At 33.3% G+C, this 22,280-nt stretch overlaps 1 protein-coding gene across 7 annotated transcripts in view; it reads right to left on the minus strand.

Annotated features, from left to right (window-relative positions):
- Positions 1–19,779, minus strand: part of LOC149579863 (uncharacterized) — a 289,230-nt gene extending 269,451 nt beyond the window's left edge. For 3 of the 7 annotated variants that reach the window (XM_089787367.1, XM_089787361.1, XM_089787346.1), the window contains exons 1-4: positions 19,423–19,767; positions 19,041–19,297; positions 16,226–16,331; positions 12,339–12,507 (exon numbers count right to left, since the gene is read on the minus strand). In XM_089787367.1, the coding sequence (XP_089643493.1) occupies positions 12,339–12,507; positions 16,226–16,245 (189 nt within the window). In that variant the 5' untranslated portion in view covers positions 16,246–16,331; positions 19,041–19,297; positions 19,423–19,767. Of the gene's footprint in view, positions 1–459; positions 717–6,520; positions 6,872–12,338; positions 12,508–16,225; positions 16,332–19,040; positions 19,298–19,422 lie in introns of those variants that run through there. The other 4 variants (XM_089787391.1, XM_089787377.1, XM_089787385.1 and 1 more) reach the window with 4 other exon arrangements.
- Positions 19,780–22,280: the final 2,501 nt, after the last annotated feature.

The raw sequence follows: 22,280 nt of genomic DNA on the forward strand, positions 1-22,280 counted from the left end.
TAAGATTGATTTTCAAATTTATATTTGAAATTCAAAATAAATATTAAAATGATGAAATATATGTTTATTGTATGTACAAATTGATTTATATGTTCGTCAAGTATACAAATTTATTTATTAGGTGCAATAGTTTGTTAGAAATAATTACATAAATTTAATTTTTTATTATTATTATTTTTTAAATATGCATTTACAAAATTAACACACATGTTATAAAGATTAACATGTAAGCTCACATAAATCTTTGTAATCTACTAAAAATATTTGTTTTAATATTTATTTCTCTCTCTTCCCCTTCCCCTTCTCTTTTCCTTTTCCCCTTGCCCCCACCTTTCTCTCTCTCTCTCATAATTTAATTCATATACAAATTACATAAATTTAATTAATTATAATAAAGATTAAAATGTAACTTCGCATAAATCTTTGCAATCTACTAAAATACAAAAATATAGATGTGTATGAGGAAAGATCATCTAGATCTAATATATACTAAAATGCATGTATGCAAACTATGTGAACAATAAATACAGGTAAGTCTCGAATAAATATTTATATGTAAAATATAAATAGTAAAATATGAGTGCATATAGTATGAAACATAAATAACTTTACAAACTATGTTCCAGAGCACTATTGGGTGTCTCAATAGAATCCTCTATCTAGTGTATGTGCTTTGATCCAGCACTAGATGTCATAATGTGCTTGACGACCTGTGCCTACAAAAAAAGATTAATTTATATTATATATATTACAATTTTTTAATATCTATTTGAACCATTTTTAAATTTTGTATATTTAAATTTAAAAATATTATATATGTACTTGAGTCTTAGGAGTTGGAAGATGATCATCACACTTCATTATATCATCCTGTCGATACACCTCTAGTACTAGTGTCAACATTATATCCTAATACAATAGTAAGATCTCTTGAAGCTCTAACAACTACTACACCCTTAGTGCCACAATCTCCTGAAGCACCCAAGCCAACCTTAAAGTCTACAACTCCATCTGCTAGTAATGACGAGCAAAGTAGTGTGTGTATCTGACTAGATAATGGTTTAGAATTAGTACCTTGGAATAACATGTTCATGAACGATGATAATCCTATACTCTAACGAGTATCAATCTGAGATAGCCCTCCTAACTCCTCACCAAAATCATCAAGGCCCTTAGTTGTGATCTTGACATCTCCAACTCATATGCCTAAGCCATCTGTAGACTGTCATGAGTCTCGTGCAGAATGTTGTGAGCTATGTTGTGTAGTGACTGTTTGTGGTGCTATTTGTATATGCAAAACTATGGGGCCCTAATGTAGTGTAATGATGTCCATCACTAAATGAATTGGTATCCCTAAACTGGTATCTCCTATATATCAAAAATATAACTGATACCCTGCAATAGGTCCTCCAAACAATATAGCGCAAGATCCATATGTGTGTGTTGTCCAGAAAGAGCATGAACATCACTTGGTAGTGGTAGTTTAGCAGCTCTATATGTCTCATCAAATGAGGTGCCTGAAGTGTTACTCGATGTCTCTAAAGATGCTCGACATAGATGACTTCATCGAGTGTGAATATACCGACCAAGAGAGTCAGATGTGATACTAGGAGTAGCAGATGCGATGTGTCCAATACTATCGATTGCTTCCCAAAGGGGAAGCAATCACAACTCTATCGATAATAAGAGCTAGTGTTGGAGTCACTAGAGGAAGTCTCTACCCAAATAAGTGTCTGAAATTTGGAGGTGGCAAACACTCTACACTGCGATACTGGTCACGATCTATGATCTGACCACGTCCTTATTCGTAATAATGTGAGATATCTAAATAACTGATGTTGAGCCTTATGTGAAACTCAACATACAATTGTTGTGCAAAATAAAGAGGAATTTGATCATTTTTAGAATAACAATCATGTCCAGCTAAGAAACAAGGATAGATCATACTAGTAACAATAGGATCTATGCAACGTGTCATTCGATAGCCCCTCAACCTGCCCTAAGTACCCTTGTATGATGGAAATAATCTCGTTTGACGACATCTTTAAGGGCCACCCTCTTGACATACTCAAAAGATGCATCTTCCAAAATCTCAACTCTAAGCTCCATAGATATGACACCTAATACACTAGGGGTAAAATAATAATGTGCTCTAAATATAGTAGTCAAATCTTGTAAGTTTCTATATATGGTTGCCCAAACGTCTCTATATACACCATAATCCAAGAAGATTATAAACTACTCTAATTTGGTAACCTCATGTTCTGCTAATTAAAATAATACATCAATATCAATGTGTGGAGGTGCTACAACTCGTGGTGTAGGTCCTATTGTGGCTCCTAGTGTAGGTCATGGTGTGTCCTACCGTAGGTCTTGCAAAGGCACCTCCACGCATTGATATTGATGCATTATTTTCATTTGTAGAGCATAAGGTTACTAGATTAGAGCAGTCCATACTCTCTTCAGATGATGGTGTATATAGAGACATATGTGTGACCATATATAGGAGCTTACAAAATCTGACTGCTATTTAGAGCACATCATTTTTTTACCCCTAATGTATTAGCCACCATATCTATGAAACTTAGAGCTGAGATTTTGAGAGATGCATCTTTTGAGGACGTCAAGAGAGTGACCCCAAAAGATGTCACCAAACGAGATTTATTTCCATCATATGAGGGTACCCAGGGCAAGGTGAGGGCATTGCATAGATCTTGTTGTCACTAGTATAATCTATCCTTATTTCTTAGCAACACATGATTGTTGTCCTAATAATGATCAGATTCCTCTTTGTTTTGCACAATAGTTGTATGTTAAATTCATCATGGGGCTCAACTTCAACTATTAGATATTATAGATTATTGCAAACAAGCGTGTGGTTGGATCATAGATCTTGACTAGTATCATAGTGCGAAGTGTCTACCACCTCTAAATATCAAACAAATCATTGGGCAGAGACTTCCACTAGCGACTCAAGCACTAGCTCCTATTATCGACAGAGTTGTGATTGCTTCTTAAAGGGGAGTAATTGACAGTATTGGACACATTGCATCTACAGTTGATAGTATCACATCTAACTCTCTTCATTGGTATATTCACACTCGATAAAGTCATCTAGGTCAAGCATTTTCAGAGGCATCAAATAGCACTTTAGGCACCTCCCCTGATGAGGCATATAGAGTCGTTAGACTATCGTTACTAGATGATGTTTGTGCTCTTTCTAGACAACACACAAATATGGATCTAGCGTTATATTTTTCAGAAGACATGTTATGAGGTATCAGTTATATTTTTGATACACAGGGAATACCAATTCACGAAGTGATGGACACCATTAGATTGTATTAGAGCCCCATAGTTTCACAAGCACAAACCACACCACCAACAGTTGCCACAAAGTATAGCTCACAACATTCTACACCAAGATCACAAGAGCCTACAGATGACATGGGTATATGAGTTGGAGATGTTAGGATCACAATTGAGGGCTTTGATGATTTTGGTAAGCAGTTAAGAGAGTTATCTCAATTTGATACTAATCAGAGCATAGGATTATCATCATTCATAGATATGTTATTCTAAGGCATTGTTTCTACACCATTACCCAAACAATTACACATGTCACTTTATTCATTATTACTAGCAGTTAGAGTTGTAGACTATGGGGTTGGCTTGGGTGCTTTAGTAGGTGTTGGAGTTGTAGGAGATCTTGTTGGTGTATTAGGATAGGATGTTGACATAGTACTAGAGGTGTATTGATAGATGATATGATGGAATGTGATGATTATCCTCTAGCTCCTAAGATCTAGTGCATATATAATATTTTTAAATTTAAATATACAAAATTTAAAAATAGTTTAGATAGATATTTAAAAATTATAATATATAATATAAATTAAATAAATTTTACAAGCACAAGTCGTCAAGCGCATTATTACATCTAGTGTTGCATCAAAGCATGTATGCTAAAGAGAGAATTCTACTAAGACACCTAGTAGTGCTCAGGTACAAGTTTTAAATTGTTTATAAAGATATTTATGTTTCAAACTATATGCACTTATAGTCATGTACACACGTGCGTGTCTATATATTTATTTATTTATTTATATTTGTAAGTCTCAATTGTTGCATCTTGGCCACAAGTTGTACAAGAGACTCAATCAAAATGTTGTTATGTTTATATGCATCCTGCGAGGTCCCTCCAACAGTACTAGATATATGTATATTTTGATACATTTATATATTTGAGACTTTGTATACATGTTTTCCTATTCTAAAGACTAACATGCATGTATTTCAGTGCCTAGATGACATATTTTTCACTATTTATTTTACTATTTAGTACTTTAGTACTTGGATTATATGTATTTTACTATTTATATTTTACGTATACATGTTTATTCAAAACTTACATTTTAGTATATATATATATATATATATATATATATATAAGATCTAGATGTTCATTCTTAAGACATACATATATGTATGTGCACATATATCGGTAACATCAAGTGGTACCAAAAGCCATGCACCTATATATGCACATATTTGATTGATGCATTATTGATAGTCTCAATGCCACTATCACAAAAACATGGGTATTCTCTTGTCTTTGATATCCAATTGCGATTATCTATATTCATGCGCAAATGTAATAAACGTGTCTTTTCTATCCTCTTACAACCATTCATTTTATTTTTATTAATTCTTGAAAGTTCATTTTAAAAATATGGATAAATTAAATTTAAACTTAAAAATTAAATTCTAAAACTTATGCATAAAATTTAAACAAATGTACACATTTATACTCATTATCTCCCAAAAGACTCTATATGGTACCTATTGACTCATTCTTGATGATGTTCCAACCTCGTTTGATGCAAAATATCTTACATCATTTAGTAATGTCATGTGGATTATTAATAGGAACTCCAAGTTACATAGCACATTTGATGCAAGCTCCAGCACCATCATGTTCATCATTTCCATACCCACTCTCAAAGAAACTTCATATGTATTTTATATTTTCATTACGATGATATCTACATAATGCATAAAATGGTTTAGATGATTTGAATCATGCAACACATCCATCAGACCAGACATAATGTTTGTCAATATTTATGTCTTTTTTTTCAAATAATAAAAATATATATTGAAGCAATGATCTAAATAGTGAATGTCATATTATTTATCATCACTTATATAAAAGTGATATTCTTTTATAATGACTCGTGCTTCAAGTGTACTCTAAACACAATCCAAATCTAACTATGCATATATATAACAAACATGTACCATAGTAGTGACCTGCCTAAAAAAAAGTCTAATTGAATTGCTTTTTGATGAATAAAATAATAGTTCTCTGCAAAATCAATGACTAGTAGAAACGTTCTAAGTAGGAAATTATCTCTCAAATTTTGAAATTGTCCTGGTTGCCAGTTTACAAAAAATGCGTGACAAATATAAGGTTTAATCAAATTCTTAAATTTGTCCATAAATGTTACAATAGGTAACTTCTCTTCAACATATTCCAACCTTTTTGTCTATTTCCCCAACTTTGTTTCGTTCTTTACATACTTGTAACTCTTGCAATTCACCTTTTTTGTTACATCGATAGTTTTAATTTTAAAGAAAATGAGTTATTTGACCACATGTTTCACATATTTTTTTGATACAATTTATTTAACCAACTAGATTATCTATTTTGTCACATGAAATGGATGATATAAACTCAATTCGCCTACTAGGAGAACTAGGGTGAAAACTATATGTCTTCTACAAACTTTCAAAATACCTAATAGTGGAGATCAAATTAAATATGATAACTGATAGTGGAGATCAAATTTAATATGATAACAACAAGTTTCAAATACTTTGTTTGACCTCACGAAGTATGACTTCAATCTTTCAAACAACGTTTGCCCAATTTTTATATTAAGATGTTCACTACAAAATGACACATATAACTCATGTTGTATTCTGTCCAACCAATATTTTGTATGATGTTCATATTGATCAGATACAATCATATGTCTACTAACATCTCTACTATTTTATGAAGGACGAGTGTTATCAATCTAAAATGATATGACTAAATTGTTGAATCCCTCATCAATCCTATCAGAACAAGGTGCTCTACACATGATTGCCCAATTGCCTTCCATAGTACTATCATCCAAAATTAATCTTCTCTTAACATTTTCTCTCATTAGTTTTCTAATAAAATCCATTTTAGACGAAATTAAAGATATTTGTCTATTTTGGGTCATATACTTATTTACAATAAACATCAACTTCATTTTTTCTTACTATGAACCTATCTTTAGTTCGAGACCACTTTCCTATGTTTCTCAAACCTTGTTTAATACTTTTAATCACATCATCTTTCATGTTAGGAAATCTTCTTCTTTCATGTTGTATCTACACCTAACAATGTCAATGTCTCTTGTAACTTCTTTTATGTAAGCAAAAGTGAAAACAACTAAACTTGTTTGAGTATTTCAATGTTATCAAATTTACTCATTATTTCTTTTATCATCTTATTCATTGACATTTTCTTAGACAAACTTAAGGGTTGAATAGTAGCTGCAATTGTTCTCAATTTATCCACATCCATTTTAAGTAAGTGGTCTAATTTTTTATGAGAAATTTTATTATTTACAATTTGAGCAATATTTATAAGTTTGTTCATACCAGTAGGAGCGCCTAATTTTGACCCTTCTTTGACTTTTGTTACTTGAATTTCTATAGGGAATGATCTTGAGCCTTCTCCAACATTCATTGTCTAAGATTCGACAGGGAACAATCTTGACCCTTCTCCTATGTGTTGAGCCTCCTTCAACATTTTCTCCACCTTCACCTTCAGCTTGTTGATTGTTTGCAACATGTTTATAAATGAATCAAATTAGACAAAAAATAATATTGATACATAACTAAATTCAAGACAATGAAAATAAATAAATTTAATATATATGAATAATTACATACTTTATTTATTTTTATTATAACATGCCAAAGTTGGGTGAAGATTTCTTTGTTTTGCTTCATGAGATCTATTCCTTGCATGTTTGTTTTGTCTTCGTTTCTTACTTTCCATCAAAAAATAAGAAATAAAAAAATGTTGTTGCCTTCAAAATTTCGCATTTAGATTTTAAAATCCGCCTTCAATTTTAGACATTTGTCCTGATTGTAAAAGTGACCTATTTATGTATTCAAGTGAACACAAATTTTTTTTACAAGTTCAGGTGAACACATAAAAATAAAAGCCCAATCGCCAAATTTTTGGCTGGTATTTTTTCATAGACATGTTTGTACAAACATTATGTACATGCAAGCTTATGTTTTTTCAAAAAATTTATATTGTCTTAGAAATATTTTAATATTTTGACCCTCAAAACTAGGATTAAATGATCTCCTACGATAAATAAAAAATGTCAAATTGTGCTAGTCAAAGCAAGTTGTCCAATGACTATAATTTTAATACGTATTATATTTATTAAGACTTTTAAATATGAGTTTAACTCATTATAGATTGGTTAACGATTGAACATCAACTGACTTCAACACTTTGGGAAAAATTGTAAATTAGCTTAATTTTTTTTGAAAAGTCTCTAGGAAATTGGTTACTGAGTTATCTTTCTATTGAAAAAGAAAAATGGATTTATGATAAATTGAGTTCAAGTTATCCTTATAAAAGTCTAAATTATGATTGATGTCACTTCAAAACTTCATAAACTATACAATATTCAACCATATTGAATCAAACCAAATAGATCCTCTAGATATTGATGTTACAAATCCAATATCAAAAGATTTACCACATTATCGTTTATAAAAAAAAAGTTATGCTTGTCAAGCGGACTCACTCTTTTAAAATTTTGATTTTTCATACATACCACTTTTCGGGGAAGAAGAAAAGTTTGACTTAATTTATTTTTTTTAATTAAAAATTATGCTTACAAAGTAAGAATAAAGTACTAGAAATCGCTAGTTTACATCATCTTTAAATTATTCATAGTTTTGGAGATATATCACTCAAATGTGAGGTTTGTTTCAAAATTATTGATTTTAGTGTCAAAATTGGTCAAAAAGTGGTACCCTCTATTGTGGGATCACCCTAATATGAAATGTAATCGGAATCCAATTGTTGGTCTAAACCTTCAAACATGAATGAACACTTTTAATTTATACTCTACCTGCACCCATTTACCTTTACCTAAATTGATGTTTTAATCAAAATTTGAAATCCCTAAAACTCTAGTAAACTAATCATGCAACCTTGAGACTTGAACTCAACTTTACCATCTCATCATCTTCCTGTAATGTATTTTGATGTAGTATGTATTAAACCTAGTTGTTATTACTTTTGAGAAAAGTTGTTGGTGTGTTTTTGCCTTGATTTTTGGGCATGATAGGATAACTTTTGTAGAGGGGTCAAACCCTAGTTTCCACTTAGCCAAAATTAGAAAGTGTTATCCATATAATTGGTAGCCCAAAAGAACCACAAAAATATCCTATACCACAATGACCCTGAAGAGGGAAAGCCCAAAGCCCACTAGGCATAGTTGAGGTAGCAACACTACCTTTGACCTTCCATTGAGTAGAGACCCATTTCCCTTGCATATTGATAGAAAGCCTGAAGTTAAAAAGCCTTCAAACTAGAGCATGTTACAAGTGAGTGACAGTTTTGTCAAGAACAATCTGATAGGGCAACTTCAATTACTTCCTCCATAGTAATAATATCCACAAGGGCAAACTCCCTTAAACTTTAAGAGGCCCAATTCCTTCCTTCATAGTAATAATATCAACAAGGGCGAACTCCCTTAAACTTTTAGAGGCCCCCACCAACACATCTTTCCAGCAAGCTTCAGGGAGGGGTAAATAGTTGTGCATCAACACTGGGCTCACTGATAGGGACTGTCTTCTAGGGAGTTGACAACGAAGTTTTAGAGGTAGGGCTAATCCCATAGTCAGTGTCCTTGATCAGAGAAGGAGAGATAGGTGAATTAGACCTAGGTGGGATAAGGGGGGAGGAAGGGTCCTCCCCAATAGTAGAAATGGGGTATTGAAAATAAATGCAAATGAATGTCATGTCGCCATGTTTATAAGATTTAATAATAAAATTAAAATTACAATAGAATAAATATTTATTATATATTATAAATATAATGAGAAAATTAATATCATATATATCTTACATATTATGTATGATTATAATATAATAAAATAATGAATACAATAATATGAAAATATAATAAATAAAATGATATTATTATATAAATATATGAATAAAACATTATTCATTTTATAAACTATAGAAATATATTACAAATCATGACTTCCTAATGAACAGTCGTGACCTAAGGGAGCTCTCTTTTATTATTGAGCTTATACGTAGATAATATGGAGGAATAGAGGGGGGATAAGAAGGAGGAAAACAAACATGATCAGAGAAGCTCGCACGCGGCTACAACTACAGACAAAGTCGATATACTGGCGAACATGATAGACAACAGACAAACCAAGAGATTTATCATCACCGTGGGAGATTAGCGTGAGAAGAAGATGATGAGACTCTGACCATCGGCAAGCAAGAAGATGGATTAAATAAGAACACCTACCAGGGTGATGGATTGATGAAGGAAATAAAAAGGTAGTGAACTACGTAGCAGAGGAAATGGAACATACTATCAACAGAGCAAGGAATAGGAAGTAAGGAAGATGTGAGAAACATATAACGTTCACAGCATCAGAAATAATGCCACGTAGGCTCCCGTAGACCGAGAGCCCTGTGTCATGATAAGAAAAGGGAGAGGGAAAGAAATAAAGGAGGAGGAAGAACGGAGAATGAAGAATGCAGAACATAGAATGAAGAACATAGGTGGTCAGGCTAACACAATCATCGTTGGGGGAGGAATAACACCCACAGGTTCCCAAGGAGTGACGTCAGTCATCACCTCCAATCGCAACACCGCTGGTACAAAGGAATAATTGTGAAAGGTGCAGAGGAAGTATTCAAAAAATATAATTACCCTCGGCAGACAAACATAAGCCTTAGGGGATATCGATCTAATCAGTTGCAGCAATACGTGGCATCGTAAGAGCCAACTAAATAACGAGTTGTATGAAATACCAATTGGTGATTAGGGGGACATATTGCTCTTTGGTTAGAATTCAGTGAATACGGATAGGATTAGAACATTGCCAAACAGGCCACCCAAGATACCTGACGTAAATAGACTTTGAGGGCATTGGATAAAGAACGTGGAACACAGCATATCCAAAGGTTAATCAAAATAATATAGAAAGTAAAGACCATAATCAAAGTAGCGACATGAACTTCCTTGACCCGTAACCTATCAATAGGCCACCCTCTTCATATTACGTCAAGTACGGATTATCAACAACATTTAAGGAAAATAGAAGTACCAAAAGCGGTAAAAGACACCGTAGCCAGGCAAGGATAAATAATAATGGTATATTGCATGCATAAAGATAACATCGCAGAAAAGTCAATAGTATTAATCTATAGAGTACCTACAAACTAAATAGTGTAGTTAGAATCTGGATATACACAAAGGCATACTAGAAGTAAAAATTAATATATAGATAAGAGCTGAATGATAAACAATGATGCAAAGATATGAATATAGAATGGGGTGTGGATAATCAGTAAAGTCATTGAAAAGAAATATTTAATATCATATCTAGAATCCCACCTCTGCACAACAACATTGTGAGAAGTTCATGCATAATTATTATCAATGCATAAAGAAGATTAAATTATATAACTCTAGCAGTTTGTAAGGGCAATACTGGTCGTTATCAATACAAACATGCATACCTACAAACTAAATAGTGTAGTTAGAATCTGAATACACACAAAGGCATACTAGAAGTAACAATTAATCTATAGACAAGAGCTGAATGATAAACAATGATTCAAAGATATGAATATAGAAAGGGGTGTGGATAATCAGTAAAGTCATTGAAAAGGAATATTTAATATCATACATAGAATCCCACCTCCGCACGACAACATTTTGAGAAGTTCATGCATAATTGTTATCAATGTATAATGAAGATTAAATTATATAACTCTAGTAGTTTGTAAGGGTAATACTGACATTATCAATACAAACATACATACCTAACCATCTTATATATACTCTCCATATCAAAGGTAAAAACAATGTGATTGGGAAAGTGATATCTGGAAATGTAAGTTTTAAAGGGATTGTCCAAATTGTCCTTATTTTCCGCACTAGTCGGGATAGGGGACATTACAATGAAACTAGAGCGCAGTGCAATAGTAGAGCTATGTTGAATCTAGATTATGGTTATGAGTGTACTATTTAGGGGTCTCTCTTCTGCTCCTTTTTCTATGTTATTAATGAATTCCAACACAACATAAAAGTGTCTCCATATTATAATAGGGGCACATATGCTTCATTTTATTAGTGCCCTTTCTTTCTTAATAGGAGATGAGATTTGCCTATACTTAAAGTACTAAGAATTTGTCTCTCCATACCTTCCAAGTTTAATACTCCTTTAATTATGATCAGTTTTTAGTCATCCTCTGAGGAGGTCATTTTCCCACTTCTAGAAATCTTCCTTTTCTTCCACTAAATTTCCATACAGAAAGTTCATACACAGCCCATGTCTCATTACAATTATCTAATTTAATATAAACTATCGTTCTTAATTTTATAGTAGATAAGATAAGATAAATTTATTAATGTCCAATAGGAGACCAACGAGGGTCTAAGGGACTGGAAACAATACAAAGGACAAACGCCAATAGGGTCCACAAAAAGAATGTGAAAGCAAAACAACAAAAGAACCAAGAAATAGGAATAACAATAGCTAAGTAGTCCAGAATGGAAAGGTGGACATTAGATGTTGACTAATATTAAATCCTTTGCAATTATTTTTTCATATTGGTCATTTATTTTCAGTAAATTCGATTACATTTGGTTCAATTTTATATTTCACTACTAATTTATAGAAATCACTAATTCTATTAAGTAGTCAATCTAAATGTATTAAAATGAATAAAACATTTCACTCCTACAATTCTGAATATTAATAAGTGTGACAAATATCATAAAAATGTATTTCTAAACTTTGCCTAAGATTGGTATTTCTTTTCATAATTTTTTTAACTCTAAAATAAATTATTAAAATTTCTAAAATATAAATAGTAGTTTTCTTTTAACTTCATAAAAAAAATTTCAATCCATAAAAGCATAAGTAAAATCAAAGAAATTATCAAATATAATGAAAACGATATAATGCTAGAATCAATGCATGTAATATTGAATTTTGTGTACCTGTGTATATAGGGACATAATTAAACTGTTGAATATATCCCCAATTGATTGACATTTACTCCTATTCAATGCCGAATCCTGATTAATCAAGTTGAACTTGAGCTTTTGGGCTTGCAGAGAGCAGCATTTCCTGTGCGTTGATCTTTGACTGCAATATCTACCCTGTCTCCTGCATTAGTTTCAGCCCAAAATGGAGCAATTGCTTTGTCAGTCTTTTTCAGCAACTGAAATCTATCCTCTCATTACACTCGGCCAATGCATTATAAATAAAACAAAGTTTTTTGGAGCGCCATGCATTTTAGCTAATAAGATCCAAATATATATTAAAACAGCAAATGCATTACAAATATTACGCTATAATAGACAGATAGAGCTATAATAGTTAAGCGAGAACATTGGATAACTTTACATGTTAAACCACAAAAAAACATTGTGAGAGAAACTTGTAAATTTTTAATATAGATCATCAATGTAGAGAACTGGGTTGGTCATCACAGGAGAAAAGGAAAAGAATGCTATAATTAAGTTTCATAGTACGAAACTTTCATATAAAACGGCTTAAATATGTTTTCTTCGCTTCAAACCAATAACAATTTATTCCATTGTGTGCCAATAACATACACTCAATTATATGAAATAAAACAAAGTTTATGCATTGTCGATTCGCCATTCATTTTAGCCAATCAGATCCGATTACACATAAGACAACAAATGCATCCCACATATTATGCCACAAAAAGATTGAGAGAAAAGGATGTAAACTTGGATAAAAGAGGAATTTTGTGTTACTTATGATTAATGTATATTTTTTCATGAAAATGTTCAAGATTTTCTACATAGTTTTGGTCACATATACCCAAAAAGTACTAAGGGCTCTCTAATAAGATATTGTACCAACTTCTACCCTGTTTGTGATCTGAATGGACTTCAGAATAAGTAAAGTTTCTACTATGGGATATATGAAGCGAGTTGGTATTGTTTGAAGTTCACTATGATTGGAAAATGCAAGAAAAGGTCATGTCTCTTCGCTTCTTGAGTGTTGTATTGTCCTCTCTTATGAGCAATACACTCAAGTAGAAGAGAAGTTTGTCTACTAACTAGTATTTTTTTCCTAGAAGAGAAGTTTGTCTACTAACTAGTATTTTTTTCCCCAACTGTGGATATCTTACCTCAAATGGGTGATGTTGTTGCTTATTTTGAAACATGAAATGAAAAATGGCTAAATAATGAAGTTGTTAGATCAAAATAACACAGAGAATGCAGTACAGTAAAAAACAGAGTATAAAACAGGGCATATAACAGAGGATACAACAGAGATGTGAATTGAATTGAAATGATGCAGCTACACCCTTTATTAATATGTTTAATACAGATTAGAAATACTATTCTCATTTATCTGCTCTGCTGATAATACAAATACACATCATATTAACCTCCTCTGTTCTATAGGCGGTTTAGTAACTTCGAGTGCAAGCCAAGTTTTACATCAGATTGGAGGTGACAAAGTTGGAAAACACTTGGCAGATGAAGCTGAGTTGGTCTTTGAGAAGCTAAAGTATTACCGCTTTCAGAAGTGATGTCAACAAATTGTGCAAAAGATTGAAAGATGCGATAGTAAAATTTGAAGGGCAAATTTAAGAGACTTCCAAAAAATGACTTATTTGATAGCTCATATAAGAACAAACTGATTGAATGAGGACATTGAACATAAAATATAAGAAAATAAGGCGTAATATGTAAGTTGAAATTCGATAGCTTATATGTACCGTAGTAGTTCACTTTAGAGAATGGATGCCCATTAACTGACGAAATTATATGTTAACTTACACGAAATGAAAAATGCTATCACTTTCATTGGTTTTAGATTCGCTCAAAAGTTCAAAACCCCAAAAGGTATTCATTTGTTCCCAACATTTAATCCATATATAAGATTTGAGGATTCTATAAAATAGATCATTAAGACAACTAAAATTGACTCTGAAAGTTCTAGTCCATAAAAGAAAAGTCCTCAGACAAAAGATATTACAAAAACCAGGAGAATCAATTTCCAGTTTTGACCATTTTAGAAGTGTGGCTGCCATAAAAATATTACAAAAACATCAATGGTCTTTAGGAGAATTACATACAAGACATGTCTTCTTATTAAAGCAGACAGATTGTCTTTCTATGTCCCTTCTATAGCTAGATGAGCTAAACTTACTGAAGCGAGTAATACACTCTTACATTTTTACAATTAATGCAATATAGATGATTTTAATCCTCTACGTTTTCTTTGATTTGATAGGTGGAACCATAATTTACCTTCTATTTTGATATGCACATTTGAAGAAAAATAAATTAATATCAGATTTTAGCATGAAACATCCTAGATTTCCTCGATTTCCTCATTAAGTCTACATTCTTCTTTAAAGTTTACCCTTATTAAAATACTATGATTCCACGTGCCGAATAAGTGTCATTTAGATGATGTAGATGAGTCAATTGATACAATAAAATTGTCAATGATCAATTAATTTGTTGTGTCATCATCAATTAATATTTTGCTAAAGCAATTTTAATCAACTGTCATGTAAATTAAAGGTTTGCAAGAAATAGTTGCTGAGCTTATCAATTCATGAGCTTAAGGGGCTTTCTAATGAATGGTTCATAAGGTACAACACTTGGTGAAGGTTTTGCAAATGGGGTTGCATGCTTTGGGTTTAACCATGGAGGAAACTCCGTAGTTAGGTGCACTCAAGCTGGAGTAGTACTGGGATGGGTGACCTCCGAGGAAATCCCGGTGCTTCACCCTATGAGCATCACCTAGATCCAATGAGTGCTACGTGTTCCATTTATTCTCATGAAAGGTGGATTCATGTTGAACCACTACTCATGAAACATGGGTCAATGAGTTTGATTCAAAATCACACAGTTAAATCCTGATAGCAATATCACAAGAAATAGTTGAGTTTAATTAACAGGCTCATAAGAAGTTGTTAAGCTTATCTTCAACTATAAAGCCTAAAGCATATTAATTTGCAGATTGTTTTATCCTATGGTATGTGTTATTTTACAAAAGCAAGTAGCTTAACCTATGTTTATCCAACATTCATTCTCTCTTTTGAACAGTATTAACTGGTCTTCCTGCTGATTGTTTCGATTTCAAATAAGTAAATTTGTGGGCAGCTACATCCAAATATTCTCTTCTAAATGACCAGCTCATTTAGAAATAAGAAAAAGCTTCTCAGATAGAGAAAATGGCGATGCTGAGTTTGAGGCATTGAGGAATAAGAAGCTCTTGATATTTTATTTTCTTTCTCTCATTTAGGCTCATTGTTTAAAAATCCAGATACTTTTTGTTGAGCTCCTGTTCTATAATATATCATCTAATTATTTATGATTGAATTGTTTTGTTCCGATTATTTATTCAGATGGAAAAGAAGCAACTGGGCTCCACTGTCAGGAATTGAGGGAGCTGCACAGAAATTTTCTTCTCATCATTACATAGAGAGATTTTTTGGTTTTGAACTAAATTGACAAATTAAATATTACTTTACTCTCTATTGATAGGGTTTTCAATTTTACTGTGTTTATTATAAATAAATAATTATGCACTATACTTTATTAAGGTCTGACATGAAAATGCATATCAGAGCTAAGTGTATGTAGTAATTATCTATTAAATTGTTGTATACAAATACTGAAGCTAAAACAAGACCAACAAATCATTGGTTGAGGATTAATGTGTAAAGAATTGGCATTGACTAATCAAGAACGGTTTCTATTTCTGTTACAACCCTTAACAACTATGCATACATTAAATATGCACAAGTTTCACTATCATACCAAAATATTTTTTTTCTAAGAAGCGATGATAAATTTTAGAGTGGCAATTGAGCATCATTTACCTGTGCTTGCTACACTCCATTCTCCTTTTGCGATTCCTTACACTATCTGCCTAGTCTCCTGCCCAGAACAGAGCTATTGCTTTGTCATTCCCTCTCTGTCCACCAGCTGCAATGCACATTACAAACCCAACATATGTGAAACATACGCCCAACCAATAGAAATTCGAAACATGTGAAATAAAACAAAGTTTATGCATTACCATTCATTTCAGCAAATCAGATCTGAACACACATTCAGACCCAAAAAAAAAATGCATCCCAAAAATTATGCCAGAAAGAGATCGGGAGGGAAGAGAAATGTGTTGAAATCATAAGGTGAGAGAAATGGGTTCCTCATTATGGGACAGAAGGGATCAATCTTTAGGTTTATTTAAATGATGAAAAGTATTAAGATGAGAGAAATGGGTTCCCTGGCTTTCATTTTAGCACAATCTTTAGTTTCTTGGCAAGCTGATCAATCTTTAGTTATATCCTACAATGGAATGTAGAAGATCAAGTAAAAGTGATAGTTATTTTTATCAAAGATGCATTAATGAAAGGTGAAATGAAGTGTAGCATACATCTTTGCTAGTTTGGCATATAAAGGAACGATATCCTCAGGAACTGGTTAGAAATGTTATAAACACTTAAAAATGGAGAGTGATTGCAGAACTTTATGTATCACTAATTAATTGCTAGCTGGCTATATTTTCTTACAATGCTTAGATTGTTGCTCAGGTACAAAGAAGTACTCTGTTGGCTAGACTCGTTTTGTATTTAGATCTTGAAATAATTTTCTGATGTATAAATTATCTTGATATTATTGGCTGCTGGACACTCAGAGGCTCTTAATTATGAATGTAAATAATCTTTATTATGTTTCATATCATATTTTACAAGCTAAAAGAGGAGTTCTGTGTTACTTATGGTTATGTATATTTGTTCATAAAAATGTTCAAGATTTTGTACACATTTTTTTTTCGCATATACCCCAAAAAACAACAAAAAAAAAAAAAGTACTTAGGGCTCTTCAGTAAGATATTGTACCAAACTCCTATCATATTTATGATCTGAATGGACTCCGAAAATAACTTAAATAAGTTCTAATATGGGATATGAAGCGAGCCGACATGGATTCAAGTTTCCTGTGACTGTAAGAGGATTTCAAACACTTCATTTGAATTCAAAGGATAAGGAAAGTAAAGGTCATGTCTCTTCATTTCTTGAATGCGAGGTTAGATTTCATGAGGCTAAGCTAGAGATGATGATTGTGTGTTGTATGTTCCTTTCTTATGAGCAATACACTGTAAGTAGAAGAAATTTTTCCTCAAAAATGCATATCCTAGCTGAAATATGTTATGCTGTGGCACTTTGTTTAAAATGTTTCTAATGATGTGCCTCTGTTTTTAATTTTTCTTCAATTTTCTAATGATGCTAGTCTGACTTTTTATTTGTTTTATGTTTCTGATAACAGAAAAGAGGTGGACTGCTGAAAATTAGTTGGGAAGTACTGAACTTGCTTAATTACGTGGACTGCACAATCTTTAGATGCTGCTTCCACAATGTTAAGATTTCTTAGTTCAGGTAGAAGTAGCCCAGACAACTCATCTGGGTACAGTTATTTAGGAAGCAAAGTTGAAGCAAATTAACTACCTACTTTCTATTGAGTGCAATAACCATTCTAGTCACTCGATTTTACATTTTGGGTGTTTGGTGTTGCTAATTCTAAAACATAAGATGGAAGTACTAAAATTTGTTTGACTGATTCTAAATCACTAAATGATGAATTATTGTTAAAAAATTGTGCAAAAATTTGAGGATATGACAGTAAAATTTGAAGGGCAAACTTAAGAGGCTTAATGAAAGACTTTTTTGTAATGGCAGAGTCAAGATGGTGATGTCGAAACAAACAGATTGAATGTGGACATTGAATACAAATGAAAGAAAATAAGGTGTGCTAAGTAATTTGATGGCTTATATGTACAATAGAAACTCACTCTAAGAAATAAATGCCCGTTGACTGTGGAATTTTTATCTTGATTAAGAGAAGAGGAAAGATACTATTGCCTTCATTGATTTTGGAATTCGTCAATAGCTCAAAACCCCACAAGTTATTAATTTGTTCTCAAAATTTGATCCATACACTCAAGATCTGAGAATTCTATAAAATAGGTCACTGTGATAACCAAAAATGACTACGAGAATCAGGGCTCAAAGAGTGGGTGTAATATTTGGGATGCACAATTGTTTCATTGCTTCTATTCACTTGCTGTACTAAAAATTGAAATAAAAAAACATGAAATTCTTCAACCAGAAATTTGTTTTGGACCAGTAAAATTTCTTGTCTTGCAATTGATTCTCATCATAGGATCAAGTCAGACCGGATATAATCACATTATCATGTCAAAGGAAAAATAGCTGTAGTTGAACACATAGGAATCCTAACAGTAAAATTTCTTCTTTTGCAATTGATTCTCATCATAGGATCAAGTAAGAACGGGTATATTCACATTACCATGTCAAAGGAAAAATAGCTAGTAGTTGAACACAAAGAAATCCTAACAGAGAAAAACTTCTAGGCTGGAAACGCATAACCAAAACGATTTCTGCCACAGTATTCATAAACACGATGAAATAGAATTACCCTAATTTTTTAGGCTAGAAAAGTAAAATAAAAAGTGGGCTCCTTAGCACTTGAAGATCCCATCGAAACACTGGAAAATCAAAGTAAAAAATAACACCTCTCTTATAGGCTTTTAATACAAATGACCAAAATACTGCAAAATCAAAGAAGAAATGAAACCCAAGAAAATATAAACTTGAAGGGCATGCATACCTGCAAACGATTGGCCGTGACATATGGACTATCCTCATCATATACTCAATGCAAAACATAGCCTCTGCCACGTTCTCTCAATTAAAACTCCCAATAATTGCGGACCTCTGTAGCTGTCAGAAATAGAATGGAGACTGTGAAACACAAACGATTGAAATATTCAAATACAGAGTCATCTTTTAATAGACCTCAGAAACCCTCCAATTTACTCTGCATCATTACAGACTCCTCTAATGCTTTAAAACCCCAATAAGGCTCTGCAAAACCAAAGCATAGAAGAATAAATAACCCTCGCACACTTGTACAATGACCTAAGAACATACTACAAAGTAAACAACGAGTTATAAGCAATCAAAATTGCATGCATAATTGTAACTCTTACATAGCCTATGCCACATTCGGTCCATTGAGGAATCTCGGCATCTCAGAACAGAAGACATCGAAAATCCAATACAGTTTTGAATTCGGAGTTTCATGTGGATGTTGGGGGGAGTGGAATTAGAGGAGGAAAATTGTCCGAATGCAGAGTTTCATGTGGATGTATCTTCGTATTCTAAAGCATCTTTCGCATTGACTTGCAGAACCTTCTTATGGATGCTATCAGGATGGGCGTAGCGAGCAGCAATTTTACAGATGGAGATAGCGTGAAATAGGAAGATAGCGTGGTGTAAGGTTGTGCGAGTGGGAGACAAAAGCGTTTGACATGCGTAGAGTGTAGGCCCCTCTTCTTCTGCACTTTCAAATAAAGGAGTAGGCAGTAGGCAGTAGGGGATAAAAGGAGCGGATAAAACAGGCACATTACGTAGGCAGGATCACATTACATAGGTAGCGCAGGTATCAAAGGTTTCTTCTTTCAAGGTAGGGCAGATTTCGTTTGGTCGGCAGTTTTGGCAACCAGTGGGCCCATTCATCCAGTGCTAAAGGCTTTGTTATTACTAGTGGGTCCATATTTGCGGGCTTTCAGAGGTAGCTCCCAGGTACACCTTTTCCCTTATTCTTACCTCTTACATTTCAGTGTACACTTGTTTGGGCTTCCTTTATTATTGCTCCTGGCTTTGGTAAACTTACAACGGTAAAACAACATAAAAAATCTATATCAAGGCACCAGTGTGCCCTCATGGAAGGAACAAATGAGGAAATCATAGAAACACCTATAGAGAAGATACTTGTACAAGTATCATTAATTGATCAACCAAAGATAATAGAGACACAGCTAGAACTTGGTGGGTCCACCTTGCAAAACACAAGATCTGTCAGTAACAGGGTGGCAAAGAATCTGATAGTCAGGGCACCTGTAACAACAGAACAACAAACTAATCTGGGAGAAGCTACGAAACACAATGACATCTCTGGTAACAATGGCTTGGTCCTGACATATGGGGACAGTTTAATGCACAGCAGCATCATCAAGTGGAATCAAGGGAGCTTCCTCATTCTTCTAGGACCCTCAGCCAGACACGCGAGTTCATTCAATCTTGGAGGGACAAATGGTAATTTACCCACAAACACTTTGAGCTTCTCACAAGCCAGTGGACCACCCACAGGAGGAAACTACACCTATGTGAATGCCAAGCAATATAAAAGAATAATTAGGCGGAAAAAGATACGAAAGTTTAAAAATGCAAAAAGAGGGAAGTTAGCAGCTTTACTTCCGAAACCGATTCCACATACCTCAGACAGCTCAAGGGAGGCAGAAATAAATCTGAGGCTGATTGAAATCTCTGAAACAATTAAGCGGTTTGATAATATCAGAGATATTAACAGTAAAGAGAAGACAAATAATTCTCAAGTGATAGACACAGTGGAAGATGGGCTGCCAAATAATTACAGCCCCACAAAGACACCTATGACGTGGTATCCAGACATCTTTGTAAACGATTTGGTAGCTATGAAGGAGAGGGTGTGGGCACTTGAAGAGAGGAGCCAGATAGAAAGTATCACAATGAAAAGAGTTACTGAGGATAACTGAAAATTGACAGCAGAGGTCAAGTCACTTAGAGAACAAATTCAAAAATTACAATTTAATATGGAAAAAGGAGAGTATGAATTAATATTGTTAAAGAAAGAAGTAGGAGAAAAGAGGACAGAAGCAAGTACTACGGGAGAAGAAGAGGCTACGGAAAGAGATAAAACTCCACAAATGAAAAATATACAAGATGCCATGGCCAATATGGAAATAAAAAAGAATCAACTTAGAGAACAAATTGAAGAAGTTAGATCATGGGCTAACATAGTAAAAGGACCAGCAAATACTCCTATTGACAACATAGAAAAGCAAGTTCGGAGACAAATTAGAGAGGAAAAAGGAAGAAATGAGAAAGCAGCAAAAATTATCATCAAAGGACTACAAGACTATGGAGAACAGGAGAAAACAACGGATTTAGTTAAAGACTTCTTTAAAGACCAATTAGACTGGCATGAAACAACCATACAAGCACAAAGAATCGAAAAATGGATTAGAGAAGGCAAAGACAGACATGTTAGAGTGACAATGAGGAATACAAGAGATAAAAACAACATTTTCAGCAAGAGGAAGTTTCTTAGAGGCACATACATATATCTTGATGATGACCTCACCGTAACTCAGCAAGAAGAAAGGAGGAAGGAATGGGAAAAAGTGAAAATAGCAAGAGAAAACAGCAAGTGGGCATGGCTATAAAATGGCAAAGCCCAAATTAGCGACAAAATCACACACAATAAATAGGAACTCGGGCCCACCCAGGAACATTTAACTATAGTTAGTTGGAACTGTAGAGGTTATCCTTGGAGAAGAGGACCTGGGTTAGGGCCGATAGCTAAAGATAATGACATCATTATGCTTACCGAGACACATGAGCATGATGGATGTAGGGTTCCATATTTTGAAGGGTATAAGAAGGTATCACTGTGGAATGAGAAGATAGATAATGATAAGGGGCATGGAGGCATCACCGTTCTAATAAAAGAAACTTGGAGCAGATTTGTAAACTTAGAGAAAGAAGATGTAAACAAGCAGTATATTTGGATTAAAATAACAAAGAATCAGATTACTACGAGGGTGGCTGTCTATTACTTCGCCCCAAAAGGCTCGAAAATGTATAAAAAGCATAGATTGGATTGAGAAGACTCATTCGCTGCACTCAAAAAAGACATAGCAGTCTTTAGCTCTCTAGGGGAAATAATGATAATAGGGGATTTCAATGCTAGAATAGCAAACAACCAAACTCTCAATCTTAAGGAGAACTACAGTGAAAGCAAAAA

Source organism: Cupressus sempervirens, chromosome 1 (genome assembly GCF_028749045.1).
Source record: "Cupressus sempervirens isolate cs-2001-9-10 chromosome 1, ASM2874904v1, whole genome shotgun sequence".
NCBI classification, from domain to species: domain Eukaryota; kingdom Viridiplantae; phylum Streptophyta; class Pinopsida; order Cupressales; family Cupressaceae; genus Cupressus; species Cupressus sempervirens.